This window comes from Poecile atricapillus, chromosome Z, assembly GCF_030490865.1.
Source record: "Poecile atricapillus isolate bPoeAtr1 chromosome Z, bPoeAtr1.hap1, whole genome shotgun sequence".
NCBI lineage: Eukaryota > Metazoa > Chordata > Aves > Passeriformes > Paridae > Poecile > Poecile atricapillus.
The window spans coordinates 27,778,455-27,804,431 of NC_081289.1; the positions used below are offsets into that span (position 1 = coordinate 27,778,455).

A 25,977-nucleotide genomic window follows, 5' to 3' on the forward strand; every position below is an offset into this window, starting at 1 on the left:
TGAGAACTTTTAACTGGAAGAAAATGTCTGTTTTAGGCTGCTCCAGCTGGCAAGTTAGGCCAGGGCGGGAGAAGGAGCATCCAGTCCCTAGTGCTTCTGCATCATGAGATCATCATATTAAAGAAATACCCTTATCTTTTCCTATGTCTAGGCAATGAGATGGATGTACTTGACATCAGTAATAAATACATACATTTGAGAGCCACCTTAGACAAACTTTAAACTGGGTTTGTTTGTTTGTTTTTATTTACTACTTTGTGTAATTAATAATATCATTCTGGAAGAAATTTCCATCTGAAGTCATGATCTTGACCAGACTTCCAAACCATTTTAAGACTCGAGTTTGCTCTTGCACAGCCTGCAGCCTCCTCCTATGCCTAGCATTTCTCTGTATCAGTATTCACACATTCTTGACTGCAAGTCAAGAAAGCTAGTCTAGCCAAAAAATTAGCCTGATTAAAATGGAAATGGGGTGATGGAGGGATTTTCTGGCTAGATCAGCTACCTAACTCGGTTCAGTCGCAGAGCACTACTGCTGGCAGAAGGGGGGGGGGGGGGGGGGGGGACAAGAAGAATGGCTTCTAACAATCTTAATTTAGCCTGGATGAAATCACCACCATATTTCATCTTCACAACAGATTCCTCAAGTGAAGTGGAAATGGTTTACATGGGGTACTCTTCACTCTTCTGTACCTCTAACAGTGAGGAAGCCTTGACCTTTTGCTACACTCCTACCTCCCTCTGCCCTCATCCATTTCACGTCTCCCAGCCCTTGCCCTGCACTCATTCTAATTTACCCCACAGTGGCACAAAGCAATCATGGGCTCTCCTGTCAAAAACGGGAATTTCACCAATTCAGAGAAGAATTCTGAAAAAGGAGTTGTAGTTGTGGCAAAGAGAGGGACAAGTCTATGAAAACCAATGTTACTGTGAGAGCAGCTCAGAACTTCAAAGGGCCTTTTCAGGACAATGATCATTTTTGTTAACTCATGGGCTAATCCACAGCCAGTCTCTGTGCCTGATGTGCAGGTTGTGCTCTTCTGGACATTTGCTCCGTTTCCCACTCCCATCCACCTTCCTGGCTTAATGGTGCAGTAGGAACAAGCTGATGAGGTCAACTAACCTCAGAATTCTTATTCCCATATTCCAAACAGCTCTGTGCCCACATCTCCAGCTACAGACCTTCTCCCTCAACGTGGCTCTAGCCACTTATGTTCACCCATAGCTTTAGCAATACAAGACTGCTGTTAAATGCTAATTGCTTACTAATGAAAACTAATCATCATGCAATTAAACTTTAATCACTAAGCAGCTGGCTGGGATCCAATCCATAACAATGAAGGCTCATTAATAACTTTTTGCCAAAATGCTCTGTCCATGAAGACAATCCGATACACAAGAGTCCAGCTAAGCGTATGAAATTGTTTGAAAAATATTTCCTCTGCCGACCAACTAGCCAGAGCACAACAGGGTAAGAGCAGTGTAGTATAAATTAGCTAAGAAGGATGGGTTTAAGATTCAGGGAACCCAAACTACTTTTCTGGCTCCTTCCATAACCTCAGGCATAATGTGTTGCACAGAAAAATCTTCTTTTCTCCAGCTCTTGTCTCTGCAGAGTAACATTCTTTAAGGCAAAAAAAAACTAGTTATAATTTTGCTGTAGTTTCTAAAATTATTACATGAATACTCATCATACTTCAGTTTTATTTTTACTCATCTTTCTAAATCTAGGGAAATTAATCTAACCTCTTTCAGAACATATTTCTCTAATTAAAAAATATATTGAGGTTACATAACTAGGTTTATAATGGACAGACGAAAATCTACTTTTGAAAAGAAGAAAGTTTAAAACCTGCTTTCTACAAAGCCACAAAGATGATGAGAGGGTGGGAGCACTTCTGCTACGAAGACAGAGAGAGCTGGGGTTGTTCAGCTGTAGGAAGGGCTTCAGGGAGACCTTATAGACCCTTCCAGTACCTAAAGGGGCTCACAAAAATGATGGAGAGCAACTTTCAACATGGGCAGATAGCAACAGAACAACGGGGAGTGGTTTTAAACTAAGAGGAGAGGTTTAAATTAGGTATTAGGAGGAAATTCTTTACTGTGAGGGTAAAGCATTGGAATGCTGTACACAGAAGCTGTGGATGCTCCACATCCCTGGAAACCTTCAAGGCCAGGCTGGATGTGGCTTTGAGCAACCTGGTCTAATGGAAGGTGCTCCTGTAAGGTCTCTTCCAAACCAAACCATCCTTTGAATTCATGATTTTAAAGGAATTTCATACCACCACCAAAAAATATCCCAGTTTTGCCTGCGGAATTCCTACTCCAATCTGGCTACTGCAGAAAGCCTTATGTGTAGATAACTTTTTATTAACTTGATTTGCATTGCCATGCTTGGAAAGCTTTCCTTTATTATGAATGGTAGAACACTAGTATAACTGAAGTATTATTCTTGCTTATTCAGTGATCAAGGAATTCAATATAATGCTTATTTTAAAAATAAAATGGAAAAATTGTAGAATTTTTTTATTTAAAAAGATCTTACAAAAGATAGGACAGTTCCAATAATCCACTAAATATTATGTAAAATAAAGTAATGAATTCTTACCTTCAGAAACTGACCTTTCAAACAGAGTAGGACAGATGAAAGAAGAAATCTTTTTTTTCCCCAAAAATCAGGAAAAATACTTTTTAAGTCTGCATTTTTGCCCAACTGTAATCAAATATACACCATTTTAAATGCAGGGGCATGGAGCAGAATAAGCTTATTTTCTAGTAGTGTTCTTCTAACAAAGCTAAAGGAATACAGCTGAAGTGACAAGCATCTGGAATTAGTCTAAGTTTAAAAAAATCGGTTCATTTTAAGTTAACAAAACAAAACGCCAACAACACAACAACCCTCCTCCAAAACTTTGGGGAATCTTAAGCTTTTTACCAGTACAGCTTAAAAAGATTTAAGCTAAAATGACACATAAATGGATTGCATTCACTCAACTATTGAAAATTTAGTATGAGTTTGGCACCCTTATGGTAACAGGCAATTGAAATCTTAGAAAAAAAAAAAAAAAAAAGACTGTGCGAGCTTGTGGGTAAGCCAGACAAAAAGCTCTAAAAGCTTTGTCTAGAAATCTCCTGCACAGAGAAGGCTCCATTCACATTTGGAAGAGATTCCTCAAAATTAAGTTACTTAAATGTATTTTTAAATTAAAACTGTACACAGATTATGAGGATCCCTGATGTTTTACAGAAAGGCAACTGTGGAATGAGCAAGCTGCTTTTTGCATACAAGTTTCCAGTGCTCTTGGCTACAACTAATATAAGTGGGTAAACATCCTATTCTTTCCCAACACTCCATTGTCAGTAAATCTATTTTCCACTTTCCTCACTCCACATGCAAGACAAACAGTAAAATATAAAACCACATGCAAGCACAGACATAATGCCTGTACTTTGGGATAAACTAATGACAAAGAGTCTGCTAGTAAAGATGCACATAAAGTACTTCCCTGCATCTTCTTTGTTCCCCATTACAGAGGGGATCTTTACGCTTGAGACCTCAACTAAAATGTGCTAAAATGTGCTTCCTATCACCTTGAGTCCATAATCACCAATAGGCTGCACCAAATTTATTACACTTCTACTCACAACAAAGCCAAAGAAAACCAACTTCATTTCACAAATGTAATTACTGGCTTCTGATAATTTAAGATATTGAAACATTTTCATTAGACATGTACATGTGGGTTTTATCTGCTCAGCTCTTTAGCATTTAAGGCTTGTGGCACCAATGCACAGAGCTGCTGTGAACTATCAAGTGCTGCAGCAGTAGGGATTCACACTTCTTGGTCCCCAGGAGAGGAAGGCAGTGAACTGGGATACAACAGGGGCTCCTCTCAGGCTCTCCTCTCCGTGGAGGAACACTGTTACAGACCAGGAGTCATGACAGCACAGAGTTTCAGTAGCACAGCAGATGGCAATGCCTTTCTGAGAAAACCAAATCTGAACTTCATCATTCAGCTGTCTTTCAGAATTTCTCCTCCACCCAAAATTTCATGCTTTCTTATTTTTGTAACACTGCAGAAGAATATTAAAGATGCTGCAATTTCCTGAGGAATGAAAACAAGTATTACACTAGAGTGTGCACGTTTCCAGCTCAGACAACTAGGTATTTGGGCACAGTTTGTCACTGAAAACCAGGAATTCAGCCACTTTAAGGATAACTGTAGGAAGTGCCTCAAGGTTCTGCAGCAATCCTCATTTGAAGGGTTAAAGCATACTAAAAGCTGTTTCCAGAGATAAAAGCAAGCAGTGTTCTCAATACACCCCTTTACCAACCACCACTGGCAGTGATTTTAAATCCACCATTCATTTCCCTTTCCCCACAGTGAAAAATTAAGAAGCTCCAGTGTCACTTCTTCCTACCCTCAAAATGTATCCTTACTAATACAGATCTAGGTGTAGAAATACAATTGTTCCTGTGTTTTGTCAGGCATGTTATTTTTGAAGCAGCAGATAATTATTTCTGTGGAACTCTACAGAACTTCACTTGAGGGGGTTTTTGCTTTGGTTTTGGGGGAAGGGGAGGGCATTGTGAGGGTGGGGTTGTGAGAAAAAAATTACTAGGTTCTGCATGTTTTTCCTCTCTATGAAGAAAGATGATGAACAAAAGGTTAACATTCTTCTCCCAACACTATAAAACAGTAGTACCATAGACGTAAAACCCTTTCAAGTGCTGGTAGCACCTGGGCACAATTTTATGTTACAGCTAAGTTGATCTAATGGTTATCATTACCAGTGGAAAGGACACTCCCTCCCAGATACAGCAAGCGTGGTTCAGAGGGTAAGCAGAGTCAGATGGCTGATCTGGCATAAAGAATCCCCACCCCAAGCTAGTCTTCTGATGGATTAGCTGGCTAAAAATCAACCCACTGTGCAAATACACAGGTGGTAGATCTAGCGCAAGTGAAATAGTGGAAAGCAAGCAGCTTGCAAAGAGGATAAAGTAGGATCACTCCTCATGACAGCAACTCCCTCCTGGTCTGGCTTAGGGATAAGAGAGCCCACCTGTGCCAAATGAGACATTCAGAAGCAACTGATACTGTATGGTACTACAGTAGTCAGGTTTCCGGGGCTAAAAACTGTTTTGCCAAAGGTAGCTAACCTTCCACGATTTTCCCAGTTCATACCAGTTCCCTGGCTTAGCCACTTGATTAGCTATGCAGCCAGGAACCTTTTATAAGCAATTACTTACAGGCTGTGGGAGCTTTTTTATTAGGCTTTGCTTTCCCAAATTTGAGAATAAAAGTAGCTTAAATCCAAGTGATCCCTCCAGATACCTTTCTTTACCCAATTTACAGCTAGGGTCCAGAACGGTATAGGTAAACAAAAGAAAATGGTTCTATGAAAGCATCAGAGTAAACCAAGTACTATAGAAAGGCAATTTCCTCCAAATAAGATAGTGAAAGATTAACTATCAGGAATCTTAAGAAAACTTACCTGTGCAAAACCAGGAGCTGTTCTCTGTGAAATATGGGTAACACGTAAACCTACCTCCAACACTGCAACTAACAAAGACACACTCAACATGAGGCACAACACTGCCACTGCCCAACAGTCATGAAAAATTCAAATGTCTAGCATCAAGCTGAAGAGAAAGAGACTTCGGGAATTTAGGTTCTAAACTTCTTATCACTAAAGTCTATCAGACCTTCAAAACACGCTTGTTAACAGCCTTAAAGCAGGTAGATTTCTCCACTTTGGGTAAAGAGCAGACTTTGAAAGAGAATCCATGAAGAGTTGGACAGACAAAATTCCAGACTGGTGAGAGAAAACAGAATCTTCTACTACACTGCAGATTATGGGCAGGTTTCACCCTTTACCTTTTGTTATTCCAAAGTTCACTTGACTGAAACCCAAGACAATCTTTTCAATAAGGAGCAACAAAGGAAAGAGCTTCCAAGGACTTCTTACCATGTATAAGGATTAAAAGATTTCTCAAGCTGGGAGAGATGCAGAGATTGATGAGAAAAGCATTACATTCTTTTAGACCTTTTAAAAGAGATCTTTAAAAGGGGGATAAACAAGCTTTCCTCTCACAGAACACTCTCAGCAGGAACAGAAGCTACATTTACCTTCAGTAAGGTCAATTCTGATAAGAGCAGGGGTAGAAGTAGAAAAAAAAATACAAACAGAAAATTCCATCCCAACCAGAAGTAATAAATGTGCTAGGCCAGAGCCTCTGCCTTGGGAAAAAACACGTCTTATAAAAAAGTCCTGTAAGAAACAGCATAGCATATCCAGGTGAACAGCTTTTTAGAAAACAATGGCTGAACGATCTTGGATTCAACTTAACACAAAGAATGTCCTCTGCATTGTTCTTCTTTTCATTTACAGCTTCATATATTTAATACTGAGAATAAAGATCATCGATTCTTCTGAACATTAAAACTGCTGACAACTACTGAAGTGACTGCATAATTCTTCCAGTTTCAAAGGTTACCAATACTTCATCTTCCATGGAAATGAACCTCTCATTTAGAAAAATGGTGAAAAAATAGATAAGACAGGAAACTTTCTGGCCACCTTCAGTATTTGAAAGAAATTCAAATTTTATTCATTTTAAAAGCAACAGGATCATCTAGCACTAAGAAGATGACATTTTTTCAGTTTAAGATTTTATCAGCATTGGAACAAAAAAAGTAACTGCAAGAAGGCCACTTAGCACCATCACTATGCATTAACAGTTTATGAGAGACTCCTTGGCAGTTAGGTTCATCTGCTGGGGTATCTAATTTGAGCCTCAAAATAAGGAGAAGGATTAAGTCACTCTGCATCTGAAGCGGCCCAAATAATTGCATTACACTCTCAGAATCAAAAAACATAGAAGAGTGACCAGAGTAAAAGGAACACCTTTTTGCCTTCAAGAAAGGCAGATTTCTAGCACTTTGGAAACCATCTGGACTGCTGCTTAGCAGATAACACACACCATTTTCAGTCCAGGGTGAAAATAGACTTTAAGGAAAGCTCAAAGCTCAGGAGAGTCACTTCACAGTTTGATAAACCTTTTCAAGATAACACCTTCACAGGAATTCTTCTAGAGCACCTGGTACAATATGATCTTTGAGCACCCTCACATACACAAAAATCCTTTCTTTACATTGACTATGGGGAAGTTGTCAAAAAAACTGCAGTAAGACAGATGTTCATTCATATAAGAAACAATTTAGCAAAAAAAAATTATTTTCTGATTCTGGAAAGCAATGAGAGAAACAGGTGCTCAGGGGGAAAAAATCTATAATAAGCTTTCATGTGATGAAAAACAGGAGAGCTCGTGTGAGGAGAAGAAGAAACTCAGGACGTGTTACTTATATCACTACCTCTACATCAATGGCCTTTAACTAGAGGTTTAAGTTTCCAATTTCTAAACTAGAGTGGTGCATAAACAGCAGCTGAGCCAGATGTCTAAAGAAAATATTTCAACTCGCTTAATGGTATGGATTCAGCTTAAATTGGTGCATATTTATCCTGTCAGTACCACAGACCGCTCACGTAATTTTTAGTTATGGGAGTATTTAATTTGCACAGAATGAGTTACATACATGAATTATTCACTTCCAGGATCATGACCCTTTATACACCATATGCTAAAGTCCTTCCTTACCCAAAGACAAAATCCAAGAGCTACATTCCTGTGTGCCTGTGCACACATCTCTCTACTTGTTCCTGGTAGGAAGCAGCTACTTGATTTGCACATCTGCTTTTCCATGACAGCAACACCAACGAACTGCATGTCAGAGGAAAAAAGAGAAAATGCACTTGCAAAGCACAGAGGAGGTAAAGAAAAAGCATATGCAACAAGCATAGGAAATCAGCTGTGTGAGCCAGAAGGCTTTCCTCAGGCAGCAGGGCAGGAGAGTTGAGCTCAACAGAACCTTTCCACTGCCTGGGGATGGCTTCTGGCAGGCACACCTCTGAATACCCCATGGCCATCTTAGTGCTGCACGTAACTCTCTGTGAGCTGAAGGGATGAGGATACACTGCTTCCAGAGGAGAACCCAGCACAACAGCTTGCTACAACAGGAAAAGAAAAATGCTAGAAGAAAACCTTTTCCATTGCTTGTCACAGGGGTGGTAAATGGATTATTCTTATGGATGCTATACAGAGGAGCCCAGCATCGCGTTAGGATACGGCGTTTGCTTGAGACACAATACAGAGCTTTAAAGTCTGATTTGGGAGGGGGACAGTATTAGGCTTGTCCTTGGCAAGCTGTGGGATGAGAAGCAAAGGTTAGAGGACAGGGTGCTAGTGAGGGCACTCTGCCCTTGACTCTGAAATGTGCTGGCCACACTTGGGAGTCTTACAGAGGTGAGCCAGGGACTCCTGAGGTAACAGAAGCCAACAGGGATACAGCAGGGAAATATCTCAAAGGAATTCTCCAGGAAGATGACACAGCCAGCAACCTGACCAAGGTGCCTTTATACACCAAAGCACGCAGCATGGGCAACAACTAGGAGCTGGAAGTCACCATGATGCTGGAAAGTTATGATCCTGATGCCATTACTGAAACTTGTTAGAACAAATTGTGTGACTGGAGTGTGACTATCAATGGCCATGAGCTGTTCAGAAGAGACAGAAAGGAGGGAGAGGTGGAGGGATTGCTCTCTACATCTAGAGGTGCACTGAGTGTGAAGAGCTGTCTCTGAAGAACAGCCATGAGCAGGTTGAAAGACTGTGGGTAAAAATCAGACACTGAGGCAACAAAAGGAACCTTGCAGCTGGGCTCTCCTACAGCTGCTGGACCAAGGGGAGCCATTGACAAAGCCTTCTTGCCCCAGCTACAGGAGGCATCATGCTCACACGCTCCAGTCCCGTTGGGGGAATTCAGCCACCTTGACATCTATTGGGAAAGTACCAAGGCAAGCTGCAGGAGACTCCTGCAATGCACGGAGGTCAGCTTCTTGAGCCAGGCAATAGCCTACTAGAGGGAAGCCAATACTGGATTTCATGATCACCAGTATAGTAATTGTGGATGTCCAGATGGGAGGCGCAGCCTGGGTTGAAGCCATCATGCACCAGTGGATTTTCCAGTCCTGAGGGATATGGGTCAGGTAAGGAGTAAAGTCAGGCCCCTGAACTTCAGGAAAGCAAACTTCCAACTCTTAAAGGAGATAGTCAAGAGGGTAGCCTGGGAGACTGCCCTCAGGGACACAGGAGGAGAACTGAGCTGGCAAGTTTTTACAGATATCTTCCAGAGAGCTCAAGAGCTAGCAATTCCCAGAAGCAAGAAAATGAGCAAGGAAGGCAAGAGACTGGATGACTGAGTAGAGAACTCCTGGTCAAACTAACGGGAAGAAACAAAGATGCAGGCAGTAGAAACAAGGAGAGGTAATGTGGGAGGAGTAGAGGGACAAAATTCAGTTGGGTAGGGATGGTTTGAGGAAGGCCAAGGCAAAGCTGGAACTGAATCTGAAAAGGAACACAAGGAATAACAGGAAGGGCTTCTACAGGTAGGTTAACCAGAAAAGGAAGGACAGAATAGGAAGGACAAAGAAGGTGTACCCACACCATAAACAATGCTGGCAAACAGCTAACAATGGATGAGGAGAAGGCTGAGGTAACTCAGCAACTTTTTTGCCTCAGTCTTCAATGGCAACCTCTCTTCCCACACCTCTCAAGTGGACAGATGACAGAAGGGGGACTGGGGCAGGCAAGTGTCCCTCCCACTTTATGCAAAGATCAGATTCATGAACACCTGAGGAACCTGAATGTACACAAGTCTATCGGATCTGAAAAGATGCATCCCAGATTCCTGAGAGAGTCTGCTGATGTAATTCCTAAACTGCGCTCCATGGTATTTGGAAAGTTGGTAGTCAGGTGAAATGGCAGGTGAGTGGAAAAAGGGAAACATTGTATATGTCTTTTAAAAGAGCTTTAAGGAGAACCCTGGGAACTACCAACCTGTCAGTCAGCCTCACCTCTGTGCCTGGAAAGATCATGGAACAGATCCTCCTAGAAGCTATGCTGAGACACACAGGGGGCAATGAGGTGATTCAGGACAGCCAGCATGGTTTCACCAAAGGGCAAGTTCTGTCTGACTAACCTAGCGGCTTTTTATGATGGAGTGACTCCTTCCTCCCTGGGAAAGGCTGAGGATGTAATTCATATGTAATGCTTTTGAGATGTAAGGCTTTTGACAGTCCCACACAACACCCTTCTCTCCAAACTGAAGAGTGATGGATTTGATGGATTAGGAATTTGTTGGATTGTCAGCTTCAGAGGATAGAGATCAACAGCTCAGAGTCCCAATGGGCAGCAGTGACCAGTGGTGTCCCTCAGGAGTCTGTACTGGGACCAATTGTGTTATTTAATATCTTCATTAATGACACAGATGAAGGGATCAAGTGCACCCTCAGCAAGTTTGCAGATAACACCAAGCTGAGTGCTGCTCCTGACTCACCTGAAGGATGGGATGCCATACACAGGGATCTGAACAGACTCAAAAGTGGACACATGGGAATCTCAGGAGGTTTTAACAAGACCAAGTGCAAGGTGCTGCACCTGAGTTAGGGCAATCCCCAGAATCAACACAAGCTGGGGGATGAAGGGATCAAGAGCAGTCCTACTGAGAAGGACTTGGGAGTGCAGGTGGACAAGAGGATGGATATGACCCAGCAATGTGCACTCACAGCCCAGAAAACCAACTGTATCCTGGGCTGCATCCAAAGCAGCGTGGGCAGCAGGATGAAGGAGGGGATTCTGCCCCTCTGCTCCGCTCTGGTGAGACCCTGCACCTGCACCTGCAGTGCTGCATCCAGCTCTGGGGTCCTCTGCACAAAAAGACCTGTTGGAGCAAGTTCCAAGGAGGCCACCAAAATGATTAAAGGGATGGAGCACCTCTCCTTACAAGGAAACACTGAGAGAACTGGGATTGTTCAGTCTGGAAAAGAGAAGGCCTCAGGGTGACTTGTGGCCTTCCAGTACCTGAAAAGAACATACAAGAGAGAGGCTATTTACAAGAACATGTAGTGACAGGACAAGGCCGAATGGTTTCAAACTGAGAATAGGTTTAACTTGGACATCAGGAAGAAACTCTTTACTGTGAGGGTGGTGAGGCACTGGAACAAGTTATCTGGAGCAGTTGTTGATAGCCCATTCTTTGAAGTGTTCAAGGCCAGACTGGATGCAGCTCTAAGGAGCCTGGTCTAGTGGGAGGTGTCCCTACCCACAGCAGGGGGTTCAATCTTTAAGGTTGCTTCCAATTCAAGTCATTCTATGATTCGATGACAAAACAAAATGTACATACAAGACAATGGTCCCTGACTCTGAAAGTTCAGTCTTCTAAACAGATTAAAAACATACCTAGACAGAACACTGGAAAGGACTGAAAGACTACATATTACTTACCATATAAAAAAAGTAAGCAGTATTTCTTGCAGCCTTAAATACGAAGGATTAGAAAGAAATAATTTTAAAATCAAATGAGACTGTGAATCCGAGTGACATGAAAATCAGAACAAAATGACAGACAATGGATTAAGGATGATGTACACTAAAAGCCATGTTTTAAAGTGAGAATTTGAAAACTCACTATGAATTCAAGAACCATTTTTAAGTTTATGCCAGAAGAACACGAATCTGGAGAAAAAAGGAAGCTGTACAAACTCTGGAAGAAAGTGACTGAATTACCAAAAGCTACTCCAAAGCAAGGTATTCCAGGATAAAGGGAAGAAAAGCACAAGCAAACTTCAGTAAGTCCCACAGAAAAAGCATGCAGTAATGAACAACAGCCTCTGAAGAATACAATGGAAATCAAGGAGAGAATCAGAAGACACAGAGAGAAAACAAAAGTGGGACAATACTTCAAAAGCAGCACAGCTGATAGTGACCATGTAGTCAACAGAAAAATGGAAAATTGGGCACCGTTCTGAACCTTAATTGGGAAAAGATCATCAGAAACACTGATTACAATTGCAGTAGAGCGCAACTGAAGCCACAGTGGAGGACAAGAGCCCCAGACAATGCACTCAAAGAACTTCGAGATGAAAAAAGAAAAAGGGAATCAAGAAGTAGTTGCAAAGACAAGACAGGCCACAAGCATTTAGTACTTTTTTTTTTTTAAAAAAAGAGAAATGCTTATATCTACTGGCATTATGAGGGAAAAGACAGAGGAGCTGAGCAACTGATTAAGGGAAAGGGGTGAAGGGTAGAGAAAAAGAACACAAAGTTCAAAAGAGATAAGGAGATATTTTTATAAGGTGCTGTAAGGGCAGATGAAACAGCTAAGAAAAGGAAAAAAATGTTTTATTTGTAAGGAGGAGACGATTGTAACAGTTGGAAGAAAGTGATGAAGGGTAAGCCAAAGCATATTCAATCAGAAAGTCATGAAGATTCCATGCAGAGAAAGAACTAGATGTCAAACAACATGCAAAACCCATATAAAAATGTGGATAACGCCTTGCTATTATTTAACAAGTTTGATTAGAGCCTCTCAGCACGTTTTAGCACAGCTGGGCTTATGTCCTTTGCACAAATGGAGACACAAAAAGGATCACTGCAGGATAACTCAAGTGGTTTAAGAACTTGCAAAGAAGGCATTTGCTATTGGGAAAACCAGAATCCCAAGTGAAACACACACCCTATACACAGTAAAAGGGGAAAACCAGGCTGGAGAGAGACAAGTTCAAAGCTACCAGACAAATGAAAGCATGGCCACATTGCGAGTAGAATCCAAATCGTGGTGGAGAACCTGAAAGAAACGTTGCAATTATCAGAGATAAGAAATTCAGCAGTTGCATCAGAGCAAGCACACAGGCATGGCTCAATGAAAACCAAATGAAATTAACTGACTACGTTTAATGAGAGACTAGAAACAAGAATGCAAGCCAAATCAAGTTAGGGCAAAGAAGCATGTAATTACTGTCAAAGAACAGTTGAGTGAAAATTTAGAACACGCCAGGAATCAAAGTTGAAGAGAAAAAGCTCATGGGGAGGAAACAAGCATACTATATGTAACAATATAGAGGAAATAAGACAAAAACTGGATCCCAACACTGTTTAGAAAAGGAAGAACCTGAAGACAACAGGAAAAAGTAGTTCTATGCCTCTTCCATGGTCTGACTCAGGACAGAGAACAATACAAAAAAAGATAACCATAAAAAAAGGGATGCAGGATACTGATGACGGCAAAGAAAGGCCTGTAACAGTGGCTTAAAAGCATCAGCTTCTGCCTCGGGAAATCAAGAAGAGTGAGTGTGTCCCTCCAGAACCAGGCAGTTGTGAATCAAGTTTTTCCTTTGTCTCTGCTTTAATTTTACCTATTTCTTCTTACTGATCATATACTCGCACCCTGGAGAAAGTCAACTATCAGTATTATTTGTGAGTGCTGAATTCATCAATACTGAACCCACACATTTCAATCAGTGCTTACAGACCTCTGTGCAATTCTGCTCCATCCACCTTATTTTGTAAGGACTGCAAATTCTCCTAGTTATGTAGTCATTTATTACAGTGCAGAGTAACTCACACTGGAAGGAGCCTCTGCTGAAAGCAGAGCCAACTTTGAAGGCAGATCCGACTTCAGATGTAAAGGCTTTGTCCAGAACCAAATTTTGCATCCCAAAAACCAGGTCATTCTACTGCTTTTCTGTCAATTCCTCTCCCTCAACCCAACGCTTGACTGTCGTCACCGGAATTTTTTGCCTAATTGAACTGGAATTTTCTTTGCTGCAATTGTGTCTGCTACCACTTGTCCTTTCACTCTATGACTCCAAGAAGAGCCCTAGAGAATGTTAAATATCTAATAGAAGAAGGAAGGGCAAAGAGATCAATGTAGTCACAAAAAAGCCTATGGACATCCAGAACTTCTACTAGGTAATAAGCACCCAGCTTTTTGATGTCCAAAAAATCTTAACTGACCAGATGTGGCAGAGATCCAAATGAGGTCCTCAAAAGGACATAACTAGAGATTTATTAAAGATAAAGGATTGTTGTTTAAGACATGAGAGAAGAACAAGGAAAAACAGTATTCCAAATGGCATATACTTGCTACTGCAACAATAAACTAAAATATATTACAATATACTAAAATAATTTAGTATAGCAAGGTTAGGTACTCACCATCTCTCTTGCAATCTCCACAGCTTCCTGCAGCCCATAGAGCCTGCCACAGACCAGGTAGATCCCATTGGCCCAGAGAATACAACCCTCATGGACCCAAAATTCATTGCTGTCAAGAGGTAGTTCAGGAATTTGTAACTCCAGCTCAGTGCCACCTTCTGAAGTGGGCATAGACGGTTTTGAGTCCAAAGGAGTCTTTTCACCAGCACTGCCACCATCAGTGGTTGCTTTTTTACAAGAAGCTCCCCTTGAAAGTGACCGAGAGGCTCCGCTGCAGTCCTCAGAGCGGTGCCGCCTCTTAAAGCGGGGATGAGCAGCCAGGCTTCTTTGTTCCTTCTGTTGTTGCTGTTCCTCCTCCTCTTCAGTATCTGTCTTGGAACCATTAGAAGCACTTTTGTGCCGTACCTTGACCTTGCTCTGCATTTCTGTGGCCCTCTTTGGAGGTGGATTCTTGGGCAAGGTAGCTGCGTAATCCTGGGGGTAGAAAGGACCAAAGAGGTCACCCATGTTACGATAGCTGGCCCATTTGCCACACAGGCAGCAAACCAGATGTCCCAAGACAGAAGACTCCGTTACTACAGGGCCTTGCAGCATGAAAGTTGAGGTGGGCAGCACTTTGCTCTCCGCATTGCTAGGAGGGGGTGTTGAAGACCTCTGTCCTTTCCGACCCCTCACCAATTTGTTCTGCTCCTCTTCCTCCGCATTTATGATTGTGCACACAGCGCCTAATTCACACTTGTTTACCACATGAATATAAGGGAAAAATGACTTATTCTTGGAGTCAGTTTTATCTACAGACTGGGTAGCATATTTAAGTTTGATCTCTGGTTCTTGAGGCTCCACGATTGGAGCAGCCCGTCTAGGCTTCCGCTTGCGTGGCTGTGCTGCAGGTTTCCGCCTCTCCCTCCTTTGTCTCTTGGGCTTTGGCTCACCAGCACCCACCCCTTCTGCAGGCTGTGATGGTGCTGGTGGGGGAGGCAGGGGCACGGGCAGCTGCTGCTGTTGCTGCTGCTTCTTCTGCTTGTTCACACTCCCAATTGGCCTCCCTTTTTTCTTTCCAGAGGGGAAATATCCCTTTGGAGGGAAACCATCTGGCTTGGGTGAAATATTTGTCACATCTCCATCTTTTTCCTCGGACTTTGGATTTGGTTCAGAAATGAACACACTGGAAGGGGAAATTGTTTTTGAGTCAGAAAAGGTCAGAGTTCCAGCTCCACCTACAGATCCATCAGACCTTCCCTGACCACCTGACTTCTGAGAAGCTGGTGGTGCTGTACTGGATCCTGCTCCTTCTTTACCAATACTGGCAGTTTCAGGGACCTCTTTTTTGTTTTTATCATCCTCACTGCTTTGCCAGTCTTCTGAAGATCTTGGAACAGTCTTTTCACCAGTTGTTTCCTGGCTTGCTGGCCCCACTTGATCTGACATCTCTCCTTTTCTCTTCTCAGCCTCTGGTCCATGTCCAGCCACAGTTCCTCCTTCAGGTCCACTCTTGAGGGACAGGATGTCATCAAGAGTGACAGTATCTGGACCACTTTCAGCACTGTTGGTAGAAACACTTCTCCTAATATTGGGAGATGTAATTTTTTGAACAATAGCTTCCAGTTTTAATCCTCGCCCCTTTCTTGGGGGTAGTATTTTGGTCTTCGCTGGGCTTGTGAGGGAAACAGCAGGACAATTCCTATTATCAGGACTTGGCAGGTCCTTGAAGGAATCTCCCTTTGCAACTGACTTGCCAGCATCTTGGCTTTGAGATGAATGGGCATAGGAGTTGTATGTTTTATCGGCTCCTTCTTTTGCTGAAGTCATCAGCCGCCCTTTATCTTCACTGCCACTGTTTTTCATATCATGTGGCTGTCTTTTGGTAGGGATAGGAGAGATGAAAGAACGGACCCTCCTCCTCATAATTAATGGGTTTTGAGGAGACTGGTCTTCCTGGCCAGGGAGCCTAAGCATAGCGTTACTCGGCTTGGGCAAATCTGTAGATTCCTCTCGTCGATGCCCATCGCTTTCTTGAGGGCAAAATCTTTTTTGGTTGGCTGCTCCAAGAGGGCCACTGCTTTTGGCAGGAGAAGTTTGCCGAGAGAGGTCCCATCCAGATTCATGATGCTGCAACTTCTGGTTGCCGTGTTTCAGTTCGGTGCATTTGCTCTGAGTACTGTCACTCCCCATGACACAGCGCCCAGCTTCCTGGCTTCCAGCATCATGGTAAGAGCTACCTTGAAGGTACATCATTCCATCCTTGTCATTTTTTAAGGGACTCCTTACTCTTTCCAAAAACTGCTGTTGTCTTGGGCTCTTCCTTGCTCCTTCCTGTCTGTGCTGAGCTGCAGCAATCACACCCTGAGCAGCACTGCTTGCCCAATCTTTGTATTCTTCTTGCTGTTGCTGGTATATCTGTCTCTTGTAATGATACTGGGAATTCAGACTCTGGTTGGGGTCACCAAAAGCGTGAGGCCTAGCATTTGTGTGATATGCTGAAGCCAGAGATGGGCCTTCTGAATTCTGAGGGTAGACAGAATGCAAGGAACCCCTGCTAACTCTTTCAGATAGTGTCATGTGTGGATTCATGTGATGCAGATCTACCCCTGGGCCTCTGCTTCTGCCTGGTGACATTTTCAGCTTATCAGCAAGATCCTGATATTGAGAGGGTGATTTACCCCTTCCAGTTCTGCCAGGTCCTCGTCTCATCTGTGTTGATCTGCTGTCCTGCTGGGACATGTAGTCTGGAGCAGCATCAGAGACTGCAGCTCCAGGGCTGGCATTGCCTCGAAAAGATTCATGCTTGATGCCAGCGGGATGACAATGGTCTCCTGTTTTTTTATTATTGAGACTAGCTGAGCTCTTTGACTGTTCAAAATCTTCTTCCTTTATTTGCCCACTGTGAGCTTTCATCTTTGTTTCCATGGATACTAAACCACCAGGGAGTATTACTGACTGGCTCAAGCCAGGGGCAAGGCGTTCACTCCTTCCGCTTCTGGCCTCAGGACCCATGTGCCCCATGGGGTGAGGGCCAGGATCTCTTACAAGTTGCCTTAATGGAGAAATGTCACAGATCACTGATCTCCTCTCTGAGAGTGCTCCTGCCTCATGGGCAGCAGACTGAGACTCCACATCAAACTTTCTAGCAATAGGGTAATCAGCTAAATTTATTTGCTTCATATCTGGAGCTGCACTGCTAGACTTCCTATCCCAGGGACCCCAGTGAGGGCTCTCCAGGAGGGACCCCATGCTTTTGTTTAAGAGGCCTCTATTGGTCAATTCATTGGTTTGACTAATTAAAACATTGGGCCTCATGGCTCCCTCCAAACTCCCAGCCATCCCAGAATGCTCCTGTGCATTCCTAGAATACCTTCTGTCTGGATGATGGTGGTACCCCTGTAAAACCTCTTGTAGGAGACTAGGAAACTTCTCATTGCGGCCTTTGCGCTCACTATGCCCCGGAAAATCCCCCTTTTCTTGACCAGACGGATACTGTGGAAAGCCACCAATATTTCTCTGTATACCAGGAGCTATATTATCCTTGTAGCTGTATCTTAAACTGCCAGGAGACTTGGAAGATTCTGTTCTTGCAGGAAAATTTGTCCCAACAACTGCATGACCAGGCTGGCTGTTCCCCTCCCCATTATGGTTAGTGTTATCGCCACTTTTGCTCCCTTTACCTCCTCCTTGAGTTTCTTGCTGTGTCCCTGCATGCCCAGATTCTTTTGCTCCACTAGTGCTAGCTGCTGCCTGAGGGGCTGTGGGAGCATCATCTTGTGCAGGTTTATCTTGTGCACCTGACTTTTCTACTCTTCCTGTCATGGCTTCCCGGGAGACAATCACCCCAACTGCCTTTTCATTCACTTTTGGGGCATTTTCCACAGCCACCACAGCTTCCTTCCCATCAGGGGAGGCCACATCTTCCCTAGCTGCAGGACTGCTGCTGAGTTTTGATGGCTCATTCTGAGAGCCTTGTGCTGGTGAGGAGTTGGGCCTCTCTAAATTACCCCCCTTGTAAGTGGTATCTGAGCTGGTGCTCTGGCCACTCAGCTGTCTCACCCTTTCCCCATGATCCTCTGAACTACTGGAACAGCCACCATCCAGGGACTCTGCCATGGGAGACTTGAGTTGCTCCTCTGCCTGGGAGGAGCCTTCTGAGTTGGTACAGCTGTCAGCCTTCTTGGAAGAGGATGATCTTTTGGAACTTTTTTTCTGAGGTGCCAAGGCATCTGAGAGCAACATGTGTTGGACTGTGTTGGGCAGATTGGCAACTTGAGAACTTAGGGCACTCAGGCTGCTCAGTCCTGGATCTGTGAGCCTTTTTTCCTGCAGTCCTTCCAGTCCAAACCCCTTGAATCCACCCGCATGAGCATTAGGGCTTGGCATCATAGATGGTGTAGGACTAAGTTGAGGCATCATCTGCAGGATTCGGTTTCTAGAACCCATGGACATGTTGCCTTGCCCACACTGGAGATTTTCTCCACCTGGCATGAGTGGAGAAGGCGTAGAGCTGCAGCTTGGAGACTGAACCACAGATGCAGCAGGGGATGGATTAGAGATTGGACTGAAGTTTTGATGGAACTGCATCGGTGACCTTACAGGAACTTCAGTCTGGCTGTACTGTCCCACTTGACTTTGAAGAGAGAGTTTGGTGGCAGCATTTGAATACTGCATTACGTGCTGAGGTGGGTGCTGTTGCTGCTGCCCCTGCTGCCCACTTTGGGGCAGCTTAGACTGCTCAAAGCTTTTCATCGGTTGAGTCTGAAAGCTGTAGTTTGACTGGGTCCCATAGGCCTGTGCATTGGAACCCACAGCATGGCCTTCGTACTGCGACCCAGAATTCACATTGTAGCTTCCATCATAATTCTGTCCTGACTGGCCAAAACGCTGTGGGGAAGGGAAAGAGGAGGAAGAGGATGACGAAGGTGGCTGATAGTGTTGGCTGAACTGACCCACTCGTAACTGGTAGCCTGAAGCAGAGGAAGGCAGGGTGGATGGACGCTGCATTGGCTGCAAGTGTGAGGTGCTAGAAGCAGATTGGCTGGAAGCCTGGGGTAAAGGCTGATGAGATTGATAGATCTGCTGTCTCAGCTGCTGCACCTGCTGCTGCTGGCTAGAAGCCTGCTGCTGATACTGGGCACTCCCTGGAGAAAAAGGACCAGTATAATCCTGTTGATAGTGGGATACACCCCCAAGGGTCGAGTGCTGTGTTTGGAACTGGCCCACATGTCCCTCACTCCCATACTGACTCCCAAAGCTACTCCCTTGAGGGGGCCCATAGCTCTGTACTGGTCCAGAAGGCCTGCGCTGAGGCGGCTGCTGCCCTCCTGACACCACTGGATCTTTGTTGGCAGCCATATAGTAAAACTCTCCTGCTTCTTTTCTGAAACCTTGGTAGCTCTGATGGCCGGAGCTCTCACCAGGCATTGCTGTAGAGGCTCCTGTTGCTCCACGACGTCCACTGCCAGCACCTCCTCCAAAGCTCTGGAACATCTGGGCCTGCTGGCGGGGGCTGAACTCTTCCAGTCGGGATGAAGTATGCACTTCCTGCGGGTAGCTCTGCTGGTTTCCGTGATAACTACTTTGCTCCCGAAAGGACTGCATGCTGTTCAGCAGCAGAGCGGTAGCTCGAAAGCCCTCCTAAATATGGAGAAAAAGAGAGGGGAAAAAAAAAAAGGTATAATATGTTTCCCAGTCATACCAGTACCCCACTCAATTTCCCAACTGTTTTAACAGCAATTAAAATTTAGTATTTCTCTTCTACTTCCTGGTACATCAATGTTTAAACCCTCTTATTGCAACCTGCCAACCTTCTAGGCAATGCAGGCCAGCAGCCTACTACCAGCTGGAGTGCATTTCAGCATTAATATATCCCCATCATCATGTACTAACTGGCTGTGTTTATGTGCCCCTGAAGAGAGAAACTTCCAACAATATTTGCAAAGCAAAGGAGAGCAATCCTCACCCTCCAGCTATTCCCTATGGCTAATACTGGGAATAATCCAAGTATATTTGCTACCATGCTTAAAGATGTGACAAGAATCCTGCAATGCTTTCAAACCACACTTGGATTTACCACAGGAATGATATCCAAGGCCTATGTTTCACACAGGGAAAGATCTCTATAAGCAAATACTCAAGATACAACTGACCACAGCTCAAACCAAGATAACCCAATCAATGAAGGATCTACAAAAGCGTGTGTGAAAGAACTGGCACCAGCATACTCAGTGCTCAGCTCCTGAGTAATTCCCGTGACACGCCTAGGTGAAAACCAACACATCGCATTTTGTCCCCCCAGCCATCTGCTTTGCTTTACAGGATGGAAAGTTGAAACAAGTTCACTCTCTTTGAGCAGAACAGTCTGCAACTTCATTGCTCAGGACTTTTCTGTTACCTTGAATGAAACATAACTGAAAACATTTGCCAGTCATAATATATATTTTGGAATACCGTGTAGGATCATCTACATTTACATAATCAACACATAAGTAAACAAACTCCAGGAAGGCTCTCCTCTGTATTTCAACATATTATTCAGTATGTGGAATTATAACTCAACCTCAAGGACTGGACCACAACTGCAGAATTGTTTGGGGACTCTGGCTAGTCCCTCTATAAAAGCCTGTCACATTAGTAGATGCATTAAGAAAAGCACAATAATGAACAAGTATGCGCAAGTACACTGCTTTTAAAAACCAAATCCAAACAAAGCAAAAAATCAAAACCAACCAATCAAAACAAAACCCCCAAATAACAGATGACAAAAGCTTTTTATGTGTGAAACACCTTGTGGTGTTCTCTTCCTGAAAAAAAATATGGATAAAGCCACCTGGAGAGACTCCTTCCTTTAAAAGAATGTTAAAACAATGCTCAACACTTTTCCAGGAAACAGAACCCCAACTCCTCAGATTGGAGACTTCCTGGAAGGCTTGCCTGCATTATGTTTTCATATTTAGCCATGTTTTGTGTGTGCCACATTCAGCTGAACCCACTGAGAATTAAATTCTAACTCTGCATTTAAATTTTGTTCAAGTAGATCACCAAACTCACAAAAAAACCCAGGCACACAAATCAGATGCAGGCAAGATCTGGCATCCAGTTCTTTTCCCATCTGCCTCCCAAGGGTTTCTTTTTTTATTAACATGTATGTTATCTACAGAAGACTCTAACTCTACCACTGGAGCCTTTCATCTTCTACTATCTGTGTGTGTAGGCTACAGAACACACAGGCACAAAACCACCTCACAGCACTGCATGTCTCTGCAGCCCCTCTCCTCTAATTCAAAGACCTCTTTGTGTTGCAGCCTTGGTTCATGCAGCTTGATGTACATAATAATATTACTAGAATCAAAAGAGAACTGTCAAATTGTTAATACTTCAAATTCTGTCTCTTTCTTCTAGGAAGTCAACTTTACTGCTGTTTTAATCTTATATTTTAAGTGTCATAAGAGAGATCTGCTGTTCTGCTGAACTTCCACTTTTCTAGCATTTTAAAGACTACATATATCACATGAATAACACTTCCATGAATGCCACACTGTGCCAACATGTCCAGTTCAGGCTTATTATGGATAAGCTCCTCCTTCTTCTGAATCACTGCTTTTGATGTTTCATCAGTTTGAAGTTCCAGCCCTATTAGAGAATGAATAAAATTGAGATATCTAAGGCAAGCTTCTTTCTTTTTTTGTGTAACTTACTGTAAAGGCAAAAACAAAAAAACAAAAAAAAAAAAAAAAACAAAAAAAAAAAGAGGAGGGGGGAAAAAGGAAAAAAAAACCCATATATAGAAGAAAGTTATCAAGCTAAAGGTAAGAGAACATCTACTGAAACTGGCAGATGTTAAAAGCAGCTTTTCTAGATAAGCAGTTTGGGGCTCTGCAATCAGCAACATTCACGTGCCATGGAGACTGCGTGCACGCCCTGGCTATCACATGCTTGGCATCCATCCTCTTTTCATGAAAGCAACATCTCCATCCTCTCACAGGCTCAGTCTCCCACAGAATCTCAGACTCAATTTTTAAACATGACTTTACCAAAGCTTACTTTGCATAGCCTGGACAAGATCTCAGGAAGCCTCTTCTGCATTACATCATACAAAACCTTTAATCTCTGAATGATATTCATCCTCTATAACTCTACCAACAGGCTTGAAAACTGCTATGTTTTCAAGTTAATGTATGTTAACAATGCTAGCAAACATTCTTAAGACTTCTTCACTATTAAAAAAATAGTAATTTTAATTATATAAGGAATAGAAACCACACAAGATGCTGTAAAATGCCCTTAAGAACAGAGATACAGTAAAGGTCAACCAAGGCACGAATTCTTATCCTCCATAATCTCATGCAATCATGTAACATTTATTTAGTCCAGACATTATATATGCTAACTCAAAACAGGGAGATCATATTTTTCTCCTTCAATTTATTATTATTTTTCAATCTTGGAATTTACCCTGACAAACAGATAAGAAGTTTTCATAAGGACAATACTTGCTTTGAGTATCTTACAAGGACCCTAACTTGAGTAACATAACCAGTAGAATAGCTGCCAAAAAAGAAAAAAGGCATTTAATTAATAACAGGAGTAAAAAAGGATGGACGTGCTCCGATCCATTACATCACTGATAACTTAAGACATATAGCACATTTCCTGTCATTAATGTGCTATAAATACAGAACTATTACAATTACTACTGCAATAGCCTTTCTTAATAGTAACAGCCCTGTAAAGTGCTTAGATAGAAGTGCTATGCTCTCAGCAAAACCACTGAGAATAATCCCCTGGACAAGTCTTGTTAAAAAAATATATTCAGACAGATAAGGCCTTCAAAGTCTACCCCCATCCACATGAAAAAAAAGTATCTATTTTATTAATTTTTACTGGAAGCCTTTAAAGAAAACATTTTCAGTTGGTACATACTCCTCCTTATGCACAATCTCAAGAGGACAATGTACCACCTGGCAACTAGAGACTACAACACCATCATATAAAACTCCATAATGGTGGTACACATCCATGATGCCATCCCCAACAGAAGGGACAAAGTCCTGCCTCCAAACAAGTGCTCTATTAACAGCCACAAATTACACACATTTACAGTACTTTCCAACACACGTAATATGCAACATCTTCGTTTATTCAAAGGGAAGGTAAGAGTCTGGCACAGCTTTCACTACTCCAGTGTCACACCTACACTGTTGCTACACGTGCATGCAGCTCTCTCAGTAAAGCTGCATGACTTTAAAGTATTTATAGCCTGTAGCTGTAGAGCCATCTAAGCATATTCATCTAGACACTGCAGACTACACTCACTGGGCTAAGCAGTTTCACTCTGCTTCAACACAGTCATTTCTCCCCCAACAGCCCAGTAATCAAAATTTGCCTTCAACCTGGCAGGAACAAAGGAAGCACATTACAAGCTTGTGTGGCTGATAAAAAACAGCCTCACTTACAGAATCACTGAACAGAAGTCTTGAATAGAAAGAAGCAATAGGTCCTTTTACCCAGATCTCAGACTTATTTGTGAAATATGGAGTTATTTCAAGCAATAATGCATATTTTCTATCTTGTTTAATCCTTCAAAACAGCCTCATAGAACTTTGTTAACATAGGAGCTCCTCAAAATATGAAGCTACTGCATTGTGACCTCACTGTGCACAAGATTATCCAATGTTAGTCAATAACGTGTAAGCATCTTTCAATGGTTCCTCTATCAGAGTGCATCAGTATCAGAGTGTATCAGAGTACACCTGACCAGTGCTGATTAACAGAATTCATCAGTACTCCCATACCAAGCTTACTCTGTGAGACAATCTTCTGCAATATACCATGCTATGCTTTCTTTTACAACCACATAAATCTTTAAAACTCTTTTTGTCCTGATTATCAAAGACCGAACAAATAACAGGACAGCTGCCCAGATCTCCCCACGCAACACTGATGCCAACACAGTAATGCATCTCTACAGACAGCTCATAACAAGTCAGCTAAAAACTAAAATACTGTAGGGACACGCCTAATTCTTGACTATAAGCCTATAAAGGAGCAAATGAAACCACCACCAGCTCATCCAGTAGGACATAAGTGAGGTCTTTCCGCTTCGTTACATTTTCTTTAGATTTGGGTTGACTACCACGATCCATCTGTGCAGAGAAGTCTCAGGCAGCAGTCAAATGCAATATATCTCTAGTGCTCTGTCAAAAGCCTCTCACTTCCTAGCATACTTATCAGGAAAGAAAATGCAGTTGCAGGCAGGCGACAAACAGTAAGACGGTATTTTCCATAGGCCAATGTACACAAAGAAGTTGAGAGGGTTATAGAGTGTCCGGGGTTCTGATTAAAATGGACTCGCCTGCTAAATGCTGTGCAAGTGACAGAGATGTACATAAGTTTGCAGCCATTTCTTGCCACAACTCATACAAAATGCAAAAATTACTATTTTTGTCCTTCCTCATTGTATTTTCTTAAACTAGCAGAGAACACACATAACCAAAACAGTCTCAAAAGCCAGAACCTGAGTATAAGTATACTCCAAATTCAGCCAGAAACAGGAAAAAAGGATTTCCATGTACTAAGTACCATTTCTATTGTCAAGGCCAAGTTGCTAACCCTCATTTCTGCAGGTACAGAGTTATTACTTGCACACCTGATCAAAGGCTGGGAATAGACTGACCTTGTTTCAGTTTTGGAGGAACGCTGCTGCTTTTAAGAGAAGGCAAATCAGCCACCAGTGCCACAAGAAGATGAATTTAAAGATCAAGCCTTAGACTGCATTTAACAAAGTAACAGATACAATTTATTTCTTCTACATTTGATGCCTTTTTAAAAGAAAAGGGAGAATAATTGAGACTTGTTTCCAACATTAGGTGTGGTGTCGAAGTAAACCTAGACAGCCCTTCAGTCAGTCACCAGTTTGTCCAAGCAGTAACATTCACTGCTCACTTCTTTCAGAAAGTTGTGTTTCTGATATTATTCACTACCACACTTTTAGAGAAAACTGCAGTCAGATCTGGCTCTTACTAAGCCATCATGATATATTCTGTCAAACAAACCTTACTACAACACTCAAAGCTGAAACAGGATACAGTTAATTATCACAGAGCGTGACAGACCCTATGGAAGTAGCTAAACTGAAGTATCTTGTAAATAAAAATTAAATTAAACCCAGAATACTGCATTAATGGAAACCAAATTTCATAATTCTAAAAAATCACAGCATATCTTAGAAACCATATGTAATGGTTACACATGCTTAAGTACCTATCAATAACACATATTAGCAACACGTCCTGCAAATCTGTGGAAATATTGGTCTTGACAAAAAAAAACAGGACACCAAAACTTAATTTTGTCCCTCCTAGTGAAAACTTTTTGATAAAAGCTCCTCAAATGAGCTACAGCTTGGTGAAGTGGATTGTAACTAGCTTACATCATCTCACAGAGACGCTGGGCCTTCTTTACCAAAATGTCTGTACAGCTTTTCAGAAAGTCAGTATGTATCAGCTTAAATCCAAACAATTAAGGAAATGGTTCTCACAGAATGGGTGAGGAACAGATGAGCGTGGCAGAAGGAGCATAGTGAGCTTTGTCATTTGAAAGAGAGGAATGATTAGAGATTATTGTGCTAGATAAAATCCACATTCACTTATTTTTCCATTTATTTCCTTAAGTGACCACAGAAAAAGCCCAACCACAGTAAGCCTGAGTGAGTGGACCTTCCTATCTCACAGGGGAGATGTGAGCAGACATATCCAAAGCATTCAACTGCTATAATAAAAAGCATCATGCAAACAAGTGACAACAAAAAATAACCAAATTTTGCATGTGGCTATTACTTGGCTGCTGCTCTTCCCTCACATCCAAAATATTTTTTA

General features: G+C 42.5%; 1 protein-coding gene across 6 annotated transcripts in view; it reads right to left on the reverse strand.

Moving 5' to 3' along the window:
- LOC131592981 (transcription factor 20-like) overlaps nt 1-25,977 on the reverse strand; it is a 130,466-nt gene that overhangs the window by 27,990 nt on the left and 76,499 nt on the right. For 5 of the 6 annotated variants that reach the window (XM_058865043.1, XM_058865046.1, XM_058865045.1 and 2 more), the window contains one exon: nt 14,117-19,738. In XM_058865043.1, coding sequence (XP_058721026.1) covers nt 14,117-19,702 — 5,586 coding nt within the window. In that variant the 5' untranslated portion in view covers nt 19,703-19,738. The remainder of the gene's footprint in view (nt 1-14,116; nt 19,739-25,977) is intronic. The other variant, XM_058865047.1, reaches the window with a different exon arrangement.